This window comes from Phoenix dactylifera, chromosome 14 (genome assembly GCF_051530095.1).
Source record: "Phoenix dactylifera cultivar Ajwa chromosome 14, Ajwa_hap1_PhDact_Kaust_v1.1, whole genome shotgun sequence".
NCBI lineage: Eukaryota > Viridiplantae > Streptophyta > Magnoliopsida > Arecales > Arecaceae > Phoenix > Phoenix dactylifera.
The window spans coordinates 16077647-16092192 of NC_143203.1; the positions used below are offsets into that span (position 1 = coordinate 16077647).

At 35.5% G+C, this 14546-nt stretch overlaps 1 protein-coding gene and 1 non-coding gene across 2 annotated transcripts; one reads left to right on the forward strand and one right to left on the reverse strand.

Moving 5' to 3' along the window:
- The first annotated feature begins 387 nt into the window (after window positions 1-387).
- Window positions 388-592, forward strand: LOC113463249 (U2 spliceosomal RNA). Its single transcript, XR_003387154.2, has one exon. It is a non-coding gene; the product is annotated as a U2 spliceosomal RNA (small nuclear RNA).
- Window positions 593-1504: 912 nt separating this feature from the next.
- LOC103714972 (small ribosomal subunit protein uS17-like) lies at window positions 1505-8488 on the reverse strand. Its single transcript, XM_039132573.3, has 6 exons — window positions 8316-8488; window positions 6877-6917; window positions 6691-6791; window positions 2190-2334; window positions 2015-2104; window positions 1505-1794 (listed from the first exon to the last, which is right to left on the reverse strand). The coding sequence occupies exons 1-6, from the start codon at window positions 8325-8327 to the stop codon at window positions 1704-1706; spliced, it is 480 nt and encodes a 159-aa protein (XP_038988501.1). The 5' UTR covers window positions 8328-8488; the 3' UTR covers window positions 1505-1703.
- Window positions 8489-14546: the final 6058 nt, after the last annotated feature.

A 14546-nucleotide genomic window follows, 5' to 3' on the forward strand; every position in this document is an offset into this window, starting at 1 on the left:
AATCAAAGTCTTTTTCGAAAAAAAATATTTTAACTAATCTATTATAGGATTCAAATAATAGAATTTAGTCTTGATTGCTTAATACACCAAACTCTTGAGAGGTGGAGCAATGTCATAGGGCTCGACAACAAAAAAGAGCACCTCAATCGGGCATCGTTTGGACAAGTTATAGCCTTCAAAATTTAGCACGCATTTCAATTTTCCAATATGGTGAATCTTGTTTTGAGTCCGTAGTGTCCAAAATGATCCGCATCATATTTGATAATCTTCTTAGATCACAAATGATCCGCATCATATTTGATAATCTTCTTAGATCACATCAAGCTTGCGACTCTGTCTTAATATTAGCATGTCACATGAATTCAACATAAAGAAGAATATCTTGGCATACCTTTCTAAGCCTTTTGGCTAAGATCAATTGCAGTATCTAATCTTATCAGTTTAATATGCGATCCATAGGAGTCGGCAAGAGGAAATTGTTTTTAGCGATATGTGAAGGTTGTTCTAGCTCATTTTTTTAAGAACTTAGAAGCCATGCCATTCTAATTATCCTGCCAATATATGAGTTTTCTTTTGGTTAGTTTTAAGAACCCTACGCCATTCTCCTTGTTTCATTCTTGGTTCCTCTAGTGGACCCAACCAAACCCATTAACTTGAATGCAAGCGAAAAAAAACCCATCAAGCACCAGTTTTGAGCATGCGATTAGCACATGAGAGTCTGTGAAAACATAGAAATAGAAATCAGCTATTGAAAACATGGGCATAGGAGAGCTCCAAGTTGGTTTGGTTCTACGGTTATCAATTTAAAAGGAAAGACAAGCAACAACCTATAGCTTCATAATCTCGAGCGGACCACTAGGAGAACCCTGAACTTTGTCTAGTTTTTGATCTCCAACAACCATTCCACCCTAGAGAATAGTTGTTTGGGAACCACTAAGTAAACTTTCATGCAATCAAATCTTTGTTGTTTTCTACATGAGAGTTATTACTTTCTTATCTATTTTTTCTTTGCAATATTCTCATATTGTTAGAAATTCTTAAGTCTTTCGATTAAGGCTATACAATCCTCGTCCTATAACAACCTAGTTCTTGTGATCAATTTGACCGATCTAACATGCCAGCAAGATTATTAACCACAAAATAATTTCTCAGAAAACATTTTTTTGGCATGTTCAGCAGAACATAATGAGATAGAATGCCAAAGAAAAATAACGATGGACGAAACTTTCAAAGAGAATACCATATGAGCAATGTTGATATCACAACCGATGAGCAGGATGATAACCCTAACCAGAATTGATCATAAGATAGCTGAGCAGGATGGCCAACATGGCTATTTGATACACTCACTATGGCCTCCAAGGCCAAACAATGTCCCAACACTGTCACCATGCAATATTGAACAGTATTGCCTCGTACTGGTAGTCTGCAAGCAGTCAGCATTTTAAACCATGCAACAGTCCTAGAAAGGCTTGCCCATGTAATTTCATACGTAAATCTGGTATTTAGTCGAAATCCAAAAAGATAATTTTTTTGCGAGAGAAAAGTGTTGAGTTCTGTTTAAACAGCACTAGTTGAGAGTTTCTAAAAGCAATAAACGGGCTAACTCTGTTCAAGTAGCATTTAATTCATTCAAAGAGCTCAATTCAAACCTGGACCTACTTCATCCAACTGCAATATGTAAGAACACAATGCTAAAAACTTCAGATTGCGGTGAACGCCTTCTTCCCACCACCTTTTGATCCAGCCGGAATGACTTTTAGAACATTGAACCTCACAGTCTTGGACAATGGCCTGAACAAAAAAAGTTATTTGCATGACATTCGAAACAGTTGACATATGTGTAAAGGTGAACTTTATAAGAGCCATGTTATAGACATTTTCACTAAACCAGCCCTATGACAGATTAGTAGAACAAAATAGATTCCTGTACTAGTGTAGCTGAACTAAAGTAAATGCAGTGAGCTCATTTAAAACCGTAAAAGCATTATGATCGGTAGATCATAGGGCTTACCTGCACTGGCCAATGATAACATGGTCTCCTTCCTTCACACGGAAGCATGGGGATACATGTGCTGCGATATTTGAATGCCTCTTCTCATACCTGGAAGACAAAATAGTCATTTAATTATAATACCGTGAACTAAGTAGCAGGGAAAACACAACAAACCCACCACAAGTTGGCCTACCTCTGATACTTCTTCACATAGTGGAGGTAATTTCTACGGACGATGATAGTTCTGTTCATCTTGGCACTATGGCATGTGCCAGCTAAAATGCGGCCCCTAATAGAAACATTGCCAGTGAATGGGCATTTCTTGTCAATGTATGTTCCTACACAAAAATATATATATATATATATGTTAGATTAAGGATCTGTATTGTGCATGATGTTCCATAGGCAAAGATAAATTGGTGTACCGCACAGCTTATTACACAATAGTAAGAGTGGTCAACACTTGGAGATCGTAGGCAATCCTTTTGTGGGCCTATCTAGCCCAAAGATCCAAGAAAAAAGTTATTGACCAGAAAAGGCACCTAAGTCAGCATTTCTGATGTTTCTGGACTAATATAGCATCTGTTTCTAATTTGTGAAGCTGCCATGTAACCTATAGAACATAGATCAGACATGAAAACTCTACCTCATCTTTTATCATACATCTGTTAAAATGCCATCGCCAGACTAGTAGCTCTACCCAACCTTTCTTGCTCCTTATTTAAGAAATATAATGAATAGAAAAATAAAAATAAAAAATATGGAAAACCAAGTAGAGGGAAAAGCTAACAACTCATATAGAAACAGCATGACTCCATGGGTAAGATAACGCTTCCTCATTAGAAGCCAAACAGGTGATTGGTAATTTGGTACCATAGGCTCCAACGATGATTTATATAACCAATAAAACAAAATAAAAACACACCTTTATTCTCATGATAACAAAAAAATGGAAACTGCATGGTGCGGACACCAGTACCGGACCGCCTGTTACGCGGGGCCACGGTCGTCGCAGGAGGATGGTCCAGCCACTTTCGTTGTAGCTGGATTGATTTGATTTTATATTATTTTATTTTATGTTGATTAGGCTTATTTGCATATTGTCATTTTAGGGCTTTTATAGGATTGTTTTCTTTGTAGGGATCTTTTTGTTATTTTATGACCCTATATATATATATATGAGTCCATGCACTTGATTAGGGTTAATGAATGATTGAATGAAAAGCCTCCTTTCTCTTCTTCTTCTTTCTCCTCCTTCCTCCTCCACTTTTCTTCTTCTTCCTTTCCTCTCTCCTCTGTAGCCGTCCTGCATCAACTTTGGTATCAAAAGAAACTGAACTCTAGGCATGCCAAATGGGTTAAGTTTCTCCAGGAATATACTTTTGTCCTCAAACACATCTCAGGTGCCTCCAACACAGTTGCTGACGCACTGAGCCATTGAGTGACCCTACTCTTGACCATGTCTGTGATTGTTACGGGCTTTGACAGCTTATAGAGGACTACTTACGTTGCCCTGATTTTGGGAAACTCTATAAACCCTCGCTGATGGACGAGGATCCTCGATCGATAGGTTTCATTTTCAAGATGGTTATTTGTTTAAAGCAGCAAAGCTCTGTATCCCACGGACATCAGTAAGAAATTTCTTGGTGTGGGAAGTTCATGCAGGTGGCTTTTCAGGCATTTCGGACGGGATAAGACCATCAAAGAGGTGGAACATCAATTCCTCTGGCCTAGCCTAAAAAGGAACGTTGCTAAAATCATTAGCCAATGTCGAACTTGCCAATTAGCCAAACACCGAAAATAGAACACTGGCCTATATACCCCTTTACCGGTCCCAGATCGTCCTTGGCATGACATTAGTTTGGACTTCGTGCTTGGTCTTCCCCGTATCGTCAGGAAACATGATTCCATTCTTGTAGTCGTGGACAGTTTTTCCAAAATGGCCCACTTTATCCCTTGTTCGAAAACCTCAGATGCCTCCAAAGTGGCCAAACTCTTCTTTGATGAGATTATCAAACTCTATTGCCTTCCAAAAACCATCGTGTCCGACCAGGATGTATGTTTCATGAGTTACTTCTAGAAAACTTTGTCGTACTCAGTTGGTACGAAACTCAAATTTTTCACTGCTCATCATCCACAAACTGACAACCAAACAGAAGTAGTGAACCAAAGTGTTGGTAACCTCTTACGGTGCCTTGTGGGCAAACATAATCGTAATTGGGATTCAGTTCTTCCTGTAGCACAGTTTGCATACAATAATTCAGTCAATAGGTCCATAGGCATGAGTCCATTTGAGATCGTGCATGGTTACAAAGCTAGAAAACCTTTAGATCTTTTACCCATGTCACCATATGTTAGGATTTTCGAGTCTGCACATGCATTTGCACAACACAACACATTCATGAGTTACATCAAGAAATCCAAAAGCGCATCCATGCAAGTATATGCTCAATATAAACTACAAACTGATTCCTATAGGCGAGATAAGATATTCCAACTAAGGGATTATGTTATGGTATGTATTCGGCCTAAGCGATTTCCGCATGGAACCGTTAAGAAACTACAGGCTTGTAGTGCGGGGGCATTTCAGCTATTGCAACGGGTAGGCACGAATGCATATGTTATTGACCTCCCATCTAATTTTGGTATCAGCTCTACTTTTAATATTGAAGATCTGGTTGCTTACAAGGGTCCACCATTCATCCCTGATGACCCTTTTGCTGAGCCCTCTCTTGAGCCCGCTGATTCTCCTATCCCTGATTCCATACGATCTCCACTTCCTTTGCCTCTCCCACCAGCACAAAAAGAACTCATTGATGCCATTTTAGACGAGCAAACCATTTTATCCAATGATGGGAGCATTCAGCGCTTCTTGGTTCATTGGAGAGGCCGACCGGAATCCGATTCGACTTGGATCACACGGGAGGAATTCCAGCATATTGATCCGGACCTATTGGAGTATTACCAAAGCTACACCGAGCCACGTTCATCGAGGTTGACTTCTTCCCACCCGGGGGAAGTTGGTGCGGACACCAGTACCGAACCGCCTGTTACGCGGGGCCACAATCGTCGCAGGAGGATAGTCCAGCCACTTTCGTTGTGGCTAGATTGATTTGATTTTATGTTATTTTATTTTATGTTGATTAGGCTTGTTTGCATATTGTCATTTTAGGGCTTTTATGGGATTGTTTTCTTTATAGGAGTCTTTTTGTTATTTTGTGACCCTATATATACGATCCATGCACTTGATTAGAGTTAATGAATGATTGAATGAAAAGCCTCGTTTCTCTTTTTCTTCTTTCTCCACTCCTTCCTCCTCCACTTCTCTTATTCTTCTTCCTTTCCTCTCTTCCCTGTAGCCGTCCTGCATCACTGCATACTTCCGCAGATAAATACTGAATGACTAAAAGATAGATGTTGTACGTAAGGTAAAATGTTAAGAAAACAAAATAAAATGAAAAAGACGCATATTTACCCTTATCTATCCTACTATTACAAGGAAACTCCCGCAATGCCTTTGCTCATGTGGCTCCATTTGTGTGTCTCCAAATTTCAGTTCCCAAAATACCCTGTTATATATTCATATGTTTCCCAGCATCACCTCTCACCTGTTGTGGTAGCACGGAGCATGTGGTTCTTAACAATAATGTCAAGGGTTCAAACCATCATAGCTCACATTTATTATTTATTTTTTTATCATTTCTTTTAAAACCACATGCATTGCACGTGTCATGCTATAGTGTAATAAGATATTACATAGTACATGATCAAAACCTAAAGTTATATGTTCTCTAGTTTACGTCAGATCACCATACAGAAAAGGTTATGGCCACTATCAGGAAAAGAACAAAACTTGCTAAGGTGGATGCATGTTAGGATAGAAAAATCGATAGTTACGTTTATAGTTTATAGAGAGGTGAGGATCTTGCTTATTAACTGTAGATAACAAGTGCTACTTAATATCCAAGGACCAGCTAGATGCATATGTAGCCTATCTGGATTGATCTAAGGTTGTATTTATGTAGTATGCTGCTTTGCAATGATATTGGTATCAAGCAAATGCAGAAACATCCTTGCTTGGTGTGGTTGGAGATGACAACTAATAACTGGCAAATAGTCAAGCATCACTTGGCATTAAGGTCCATTAACGTCCATTGGATCAACTTGTCTCATCTCTTCAAAGATTTTCAAAAGAAACCAAAACAGAAAGATAATCAAACCACTGAAAAATTGTGAGCATAAACAGTAAATTGGGATAACTGAGAAAAGGAAAATGCTAGCTTAACCTTTAAACCAAGAATAATATGAGAAGGTTCTCCATGATGTAGCACCTTGTGAATCTTAAACTTTTTTTTTTTAAAAAAAAAAGAAAGAATAATGGTTGAGATATGTGACAGGCTTAAAGGTGAAACAAAAGTACCACTCTGTGCACATTCTCAGTTTGTTCCTTGTGGTATAAAACCTCATTTTCATTTCCTTATGCAGGACTATACTTCAATTTTGTATCTTTACCATCAAAATTTGTTGCAGATGAGATCTTCCAGTTAAAAGAAAAAATTGAAAAATATCTTATACTGAGATATAAAACAAAGAGTTTGGCACTTACCAGTTCCCAAATGCAAATGGCATTCACTAAAATGCAAGTTCAGCAAGTAAACTGAGAAATTTATATAAGAAAGGTTAGGGAGTCAGACCTTCAATAGCTTCCCTAGGAGTCTTGAATCCAAGACCAATACTCTTCCAGAAGCGGTTCCCACCCTTACCAGGTCTCTTCCCCTTACTAGGTTTCTTCGAGCTGCAACATCCGTAGCACTTGTCAAAGGAACATGTTTACATATAAAATTGTAAAAAGTGAGCAACAGGGAAGAAAGGTTTCTTACCTAAGGAAAACCTTTGGCTGCTTAAGGAATGCCCTCTCAGTCTGCATTTAAAATCCATGAATGCAAAGCATCAAAAATCAGAAAATATTATAAAATCCTAATTACTTTCTTGGATCCATATGCAGGATTTGCCCACACATTAAATGAAAAGAATAAGATATGAAACAAATAGAAGAATGATCTTCTCTATAGCAAGTAGATAAAGTTAAACCATTGAAAAGAAAAGAGATGTCCTATAAAAAAATAAAAATCTTCATTACCTCTAGAAAGATAGAATATATAATGTACTCAGGGCAAATAGATTTAAAAACAAGGTGAGGGGCAAATAGACTTAAGGTTTTAGTAGGGAACTTTGTTACATGCCACATAGCCACTACAGCCAACGCATTAGACATTTAGATGTTACATTTATAAACTTTAATATAATATTGGAGAGCATCTCAGCTAGTAAGGTTGTTAAATTACATCAGCTAAAATTTCCTCTAGGAAACAGTTATACATCAATTGTGATAAAACCAACGTTTGAAAGACTGTAGGTGGTAGGATGAGTGGCTGGGACCATCTAAAACTGATAGGCAGGAGCCAAGAGGTCAAGGCAACCCAAAAATAGCAAACTGAAAAAGCTATTACGTAGTAAGTCAATGGAGAGTACCACCTTGGTAATGTCTGATACTAGTTCATAAAGGGATTCATCTTCCATACTCAAAGATGAAGCAAAACATTAAGACATATGTATAGGTGGCGTTCTTTCAAAGCATCGGTCTAAAGAAGCTATTATGGTCAAAAATTCAAATTTTATACCAACTGAAAAATCCGTTTCTTTCCCTTGTCTAGATTCAACATCAAAGATTTCCAACCAAGATGTACCATTTTCTTTGTTAAATTCTAACATTGGATGCTTGTCAGAAATGTATTATCACCTCTCCTTTACACTGAATCAATCAAATATCATCTACTGTCTAGATTGAGATTGCTAATTATTCTTTGCACGTAGCCCCAAATCAACAATCTTGATGAAAAACTACAAAGAGCTTCTAAACACGCATGCAAGCAAGAACTAGGATTATTTTCCTGAATGAAAACAACTTCAGAGACGGGCTATTCAATCCAAACTATATCTAAAAGCTACACCAGGCGCATCCCCACACTCAAGAAATCTTAAAGGTGACCTACTTCCTTTATGACGAATTGGAGCCCATTTCTACCCCACTCTTGGGGAGCCAATATCCGATTCAGAAAGCCACTTCATTCCCTCTAAGATCTTAAATTTGATGCACAAATCCCCTATAAAAAGACTACAATTGCTTATGTTTAACCATTTCCGTGAGAAATCAACCCGCTATAGAGGCCTATGGATCGAGCCGTAGCGCTTCGACCAACCAGGCCAGAAAACAGAAGAGAAAAGAGAAGCCATGGAGAGAAAGGGAGAGAGATAATACCTGTTCCGCCATGATCGAACGAAGGAGAAGGACCTAAAAAGGGAGAGAGAGAGAGAGAGAGAGAGACGGAGGAAAACGGCGGGATAAAAGGAGAGGCCGGAAAAACCCTAGTTTTATACGGTGCAGGTTTTAGGTTTTGGGTTCTGGGTTAGGGTTAGGCTTCTCGGCCGTCAAGCACGAGAGACTTATGCCATTTATTTAACATAATATTATTATAAAAAAATAAGGGGGGCGGTGGAAATGAGATTTGACCAAAAGCACAGCAACCTACTCAAAAAAAGAAAACATAAAGAAATAATTGACACGTGGAAATGTGTTGATTTTTAAATTTTGAAAATACATTAGTTAGAAAAATTTTAAAGAATAGGCTATTTTTACATGAATATCCTCCTAAATATCAAATTTTACATAAATACCCTCCCAAAATTAATATTTACATATATACCCTCATAAAATACTTATTTTACAATTCTACTCTTTTTTATCCTTATTTTTGCATATGTACCCATACCATCTAACACCAATAAAAAATTAATAGTTCCAAATTAAAATGACTAAAATATTCCTAGTGGGTAGATGTGCAATAAGAAACATTTTAAGACGATCGTAATGGAGGACAAAAAAGTAATTTCAAAATTTTATTTTATTTTTAATTAAAATAAATATGATTTTTATTAATGGTGTTAGAAGAACTATTATATTATGGATATTTGTGCAAAAATAGTATTTTATGAGGATACAGAAATAAATATAAAGTTTAAGAGAGTGTTCACGCAAATTTGAGTTTTTAAGAAGGGTATTCATGCAAATTTGTGTTGATTTTTAAATTTTGAAAATACACTAGTTAGGAAAACTTGAAAAAATTAAGGCTTTAGTGTTGCCATATGTGACTAGTTCTAAGACTTTGGCTCTAAGAATAATTAATTTTTCCACATGTGATGCTTGTGGAGAGGATGGTCATGATCTCATCCTCTACTTCATATATAAGCACTTTTGTTATTCTCCTTTTAAACATAAAATTGTGAATTATGCACAACATGATGGAGATATATAAGTAAAATAACAAGTTAGATTAAACATTTAAATTATGTTTGAATGGTCATTTAACTTACTTCCACTCTTTCTCCACCTAAGGCTCATTTGAGCATCCAGATCAAATCACTTTCTTAAAAAGATAAAAAGGGCATTTCAAAAAAGAATAGTACATAATAATTGCTCTAATTTTGTCTTCCTAACCTATTTATGCTTATTAACTGAGGAAAATTTAGAGGCATCATTGCATTTTTCAATTTTGTAAGGGCTAAAACACGAAAATCAAGAAGAAAAAAAGTGTTTGGCAGAATAGTTTTTTTCTTGTTCTAAAGAAAACCCTAATCTTTAGCAAAAAAAAAAAAAGAAAACCCTAATCTAATGTATTAAAAAAATGGAAACCATTAAAATGGCTCACTTTTTTTGAAAAGAGAAATAAATTTTATTTACCTTTTACTTCTTGGATTGCGACCTTGTGATGTATCTCTTATTTCCACTTTGAGGGTATGCTTTCTTAATAATCTCTATGGAAGATTATGGTGAGCTGCAGTGAATTCTTTTACTTATGTATTGTGAAGGCCTGTGTGAGTATGCGTTTACTCCTACATCAATTACGTACTAGATAGATTTTGGGTGTTTATATAAAGCTAAGAAATCCAAAAAAATACATTTTGGTTAATCTTGTTGGGTGACGTCTTGGGCTGTTACAAAATGGCATTAGAGCAAATCCGATCCATAACTCATGTAGACTAAAGAATATTGCAACACGGGTCCATTTTGGCTGACAACGAGTTGATCGTAGTATTTGTGATTAGATTTGTGGTACTCATGAATGAATTTGCATGAATTTGGATCCTTATCCTAGCAAGGATGCGAAGGCTTAAAATAAAAAAGTATGTAAAGGCTTAAAATGGGAGAGTATGTGAAGATTCGTACGAGCATGTATTTAGCCCCACATTAGTTATGTACTGAATAGATCTTGAATACTTGTATGGGGACAAGGAACTCAGATAATACCTTCAGGCTAGTCTTCTTGGGTGAGGTAATGGGTTTTATAATTAGTTTCATAGCGGATTCGACCTATAGCTCATGTGGAATAGAAGATACTGCAACACGAGCTCATTTAAATTGACCACAAACTGATCATGGTATTTATGATTGAATTTAGGGCTCGTTTGGTTCGCAGGAAAAGGAGGGGGGAAAGTGTGGTCAACGGGAAAGTAATAAGATGCCTCTTGTTTGGTTGGAGTTTTCAAAGGAGAGAGAAGGGAAAGTTGTATTCCCATGGGAATGTGGTTCCCACATTTCATGGGAAAGTCTTTCCCATGAGAAACATGGGAAAGTTACTTTCCCATGAGGCGGGAATCACTCCATTTTTACTTTTTTCCAAAAAGTCCCTTCAGCATTAAAGAAGCATTAAAGAGGCATTAAAAACCTAATTTTTATTAAGGGCATAATAGGAATTATATATAACTTTCCTAGGAAAGTGGATGGCCAACCAAACATAAGCACCTTGGAAATTTGTCACTTTCCCATGGTCAACCAAACATGCCAAAAGTACTTTCCTAGGCATCCTCTTCCTAGGAATTTGTTTCCCAGGAATCATATTCCTAGGAAGGAAAATGCTTCCCGCGAACCAAACGAGCCCTTAGATTCTTAGCTTGATAAGGATGCCAGAGCCTAAACAGGAAGAGCGGGTAAAGGTCTATGCAAGATGTTTATTCCTACATTGGTTATGCATAGGATAGATCTTGGATACTTATACAGGGCTAAAAAATTCAAATAATATATTCTGACCAATCTTTTTGAATAGGATCTCGAGCTGTCGTAGGTATTTTCTTGTCCTCCTCTTCTGTATTCCTCTTCTCCTCCCCTTCTTTGCCTCTCACATAACTACGTTGGGACAAGTCCTCTTCTCCTCTTTTCCTTCAAGCACATCTAGATTTGGACACATCTGATCATCCTTTTTTTTTCCCCTCCTCCTTCTTCCCTTCTTTTCCTCTCACCTTCCCAAATTTCTTCCTTTTCTTCTCCTCCTCTTCTTCTCCTTTCTTTTATATATTTTTAAATGAGTTGCATATACTCTCAATTTTATTTTTAATGTTTTATAGACTATAATTTATATGTTGGTCTATAATTGGTCAAATTGAAATTTGATGGGCTTGAATGAAATAGACACCACAAAACTAGTGTTCAATTTTGTATAAGAGATGCTTACATATAAAGAAAAAAAATGGTTCAAATAGTCTAGGCCAAGTTACAAGGAGTTTAATTTCGAACTTCAATATCATTGACAACTAGGACAGGTTTTCTAAATGAACCCGTTGGTGGTGGCATCATCAGGTCAGTCCCCAATGTTTGAGCCAATTTCCACTTCAACTTGTAATGATTAAGAGCTTGTTCCTTTGAATGGGCCAGCCATTGTCTACCCTTGTGCAAAACTAGTTGCACTAAAAGAAGAGGTTGCACAGTTCCTATAATATGATAAACCTTCATTTGCTATATATTCATTCACTAGATCCACCACTAGCATTGTGATTGACTAAAAATAAAAAATCAAAAAAATCAAAAATAATTAACAATATTTAGAAAAATCAGATTAGCAAACTTGCATTGAATTTTGGTTGGTGTAAGCTTGCCAATTCACAACCTCCATTTACTATATCTCCATTCATTGGGCCCATCGCAAAACTCTGTGATTTATGCCACCTCCTCTCAAAGTCTTGTTCCTTCTAGTAAAGAAATAGTAGAAATTCTCATGTTGGGTTTTTCAAGGTTTGTTAAATAGTGAAATAAAAAAAAAAACATAGAGCTGACAGATTATACTAGCAAGATAATTAAAGAAAGTGAATAATAATAGAAGTTATAGCTAGTAAAACAATAATAAAAATATAGCCAATGAATTAATTGTAAAAAAATGGTAGGCATATTCGTTAATTAGTGTGTTCCAGAATTTAAATACCTTACCACTGAATCATTCCAAACAAGAAAATTCAGCAAATACTATAATCCCTAATATAATCATGTTCAAGTTTTTTTAAAAAATGAAATTAATGCATGCAACCCAAAGATATTTCGAAAGAAGGGAAGTACCAATATTATATTCTAGGAGAAAATTAATTAAGTAAAAAACTATTCACATAAGAATATATGAACAACTCAAAAATAAAAAGGGTAACCAGCCACCTCATATTAGATATTGATATGCTTGTGGCTTAATTTATTACTCCAATATCTTATTTGTTTCTATTTTAGGATTTAGAGGCATAATATTTTATTTTAAGATTTAAAGGCATAATAATAATATTTATTTTTTTTTCCAATATCTCAAATAATCATGCAAGTGATTTCTCGATTTTATTCAACAGGGAGCTATGTCAACATTAAAACTGTTGGGAGAAATCATTAGAAAATAAAAAGGAAAGAACTTATATGATGGGAGAGGAAAATAACCATTTAAGTTCAATTTACGGAAAATATTACTGATTTTCCTAACTTTTTTATATTGTATAGGGTACAGAATCTTGCACCTTATATTAAAGAATACTAGCAACCAAATATATGCAATGTACATTTAAAAAATATTAATAATAATTCAAGGGATTGAGAAATAAAAGAGAGATTTTTCTTATTTTTAAATTTTAAAAAGAGTTCGATGGATTGGAGATATGGATTAGAGATAGGTACAACTTGTTCTTAAAATTGTCCAACTAGTTTGGGATGTTTAATATGTAAGAAATTATTTATTTTCATAAAGATAATTTCTTTAAAGTGATCTATATTATCACATTTCATTTTAGCCATTTAAGAAATTCTTATTAGGCTATTATTGATTTGGTAAATATTTCTTTATGGAGTTAATGTGGATTTAAGTATATATTTAATTCTGTACAGAAACATTTCATATTTCTTGATGGATGGAATATGTAAGGATTATTCAAGAAAGTGAAGGGTCACTAGTCTTGCCTATATATACAAGAGCTTGTGTATTTCTATTGGACATCTCAATCCAGAAAAGGGCAAAAATACTAGAAGTCCCTCTCTTAGTCAAAAAGCTTTTTCTTTCACTACCTTATCTTCTTGTGGGCAGATTTGAAATCAGTCAGACATCATGGCAGGAGGTAAATAAATCGTTTCCACTGTTTCTATGGATTTATACATATAGTGTATGGCTAACATTTCTTTCATGTGGTATCAGAGCCTATCCTCTATGTCGCTGTTTGATGTTTACAAAAGTTATGAAAATTTCAAATCTGTTCATAGTTTCTATAGATTTTTTAATTGCTTGTTTGTTTGTAAAAAGTTGTATGTATTAAAGATCTACGTTGATAGAATACTCATTGAATCTGTAGAATACCCATTATCATCCTTGTTTTGTTTCTTATTAAAATCTATTGCTGTATTTATTATAAAAAAAAATGAGACAAGGGGCGCCTACTTGGGACTTGAATCCAAGAACTGGCTTTTAGGCACACAGCAGCTTATGTCCATCGAGATGACCGCTTAGCCACAACAATTATTTTTATACTTCATGTCTGTTCAATTTCTCTTGAACGTTAAAGTGTTTAGATATCATGCAGTAGTGATTTTTTCAGATTTCTTTTGGATTAGCCACAACATCCTAATTAAATTTGAAAATCACATCTAGTTGAACTTCATAAGGATTTGGTATCTATGTTTTAATTAAATTATAAATTTTAATAATTTTACCCCACAGGTAAATTGTTAAATTTGTGAATTAATTAGAATAGAAAAGAAAGTTAACATTAAAGTTGACCTCTTATCTACATGTGTGGATAATTTTTATTTGTTAGTACTTATCCTATTACTAAAGTAAATTAAATTTATGCTTGTTGCAACCTTTGCCCATAGGTAGGTTAGAATTTACTTTGATTTATATCATAGCAATAAAGTTTTATTTTGATTACTACAGGTGGTTCAAAATCGTTTCTTGAAAGTGCTGAATATATTCCAATGCTTGATGGTCACAATTTTTTTGACTAGAAAGATGCTATTGAATTTACCTTAGGGTACATAGACATTGATCTTGCGCTCCGTGGAGACGAACCACCCGTTCCCATGGATAAAGATATGCAAGAAGTCATTGATAAATACCATAAGTGGGAGCAAAGTAATCGCTTGGGACGACTACTAATAAAGTCTCAAGTTAGTAGGAGATTAGAGGTGCTATCAGTGATTGTA

Coding starts and splice junctions, on each gene's coding strand:
- LOC103714972 (XM_039132573.3), bottom strand. Junction 2,335..6,690: donor TCCTAGGGAAGCTATTGAAG/GTCTGACTCCCT, acceptor ATTTTTGTGTAG/GAACATACATTGACAAGAAA. Junction 1,795..2,014: donor GTTATCATTGGCCAGTGCAG/GTAAGCCCTATG, acceptor TTTTTTGTTCAG/GCCATTGTCCAAGACTGTGA.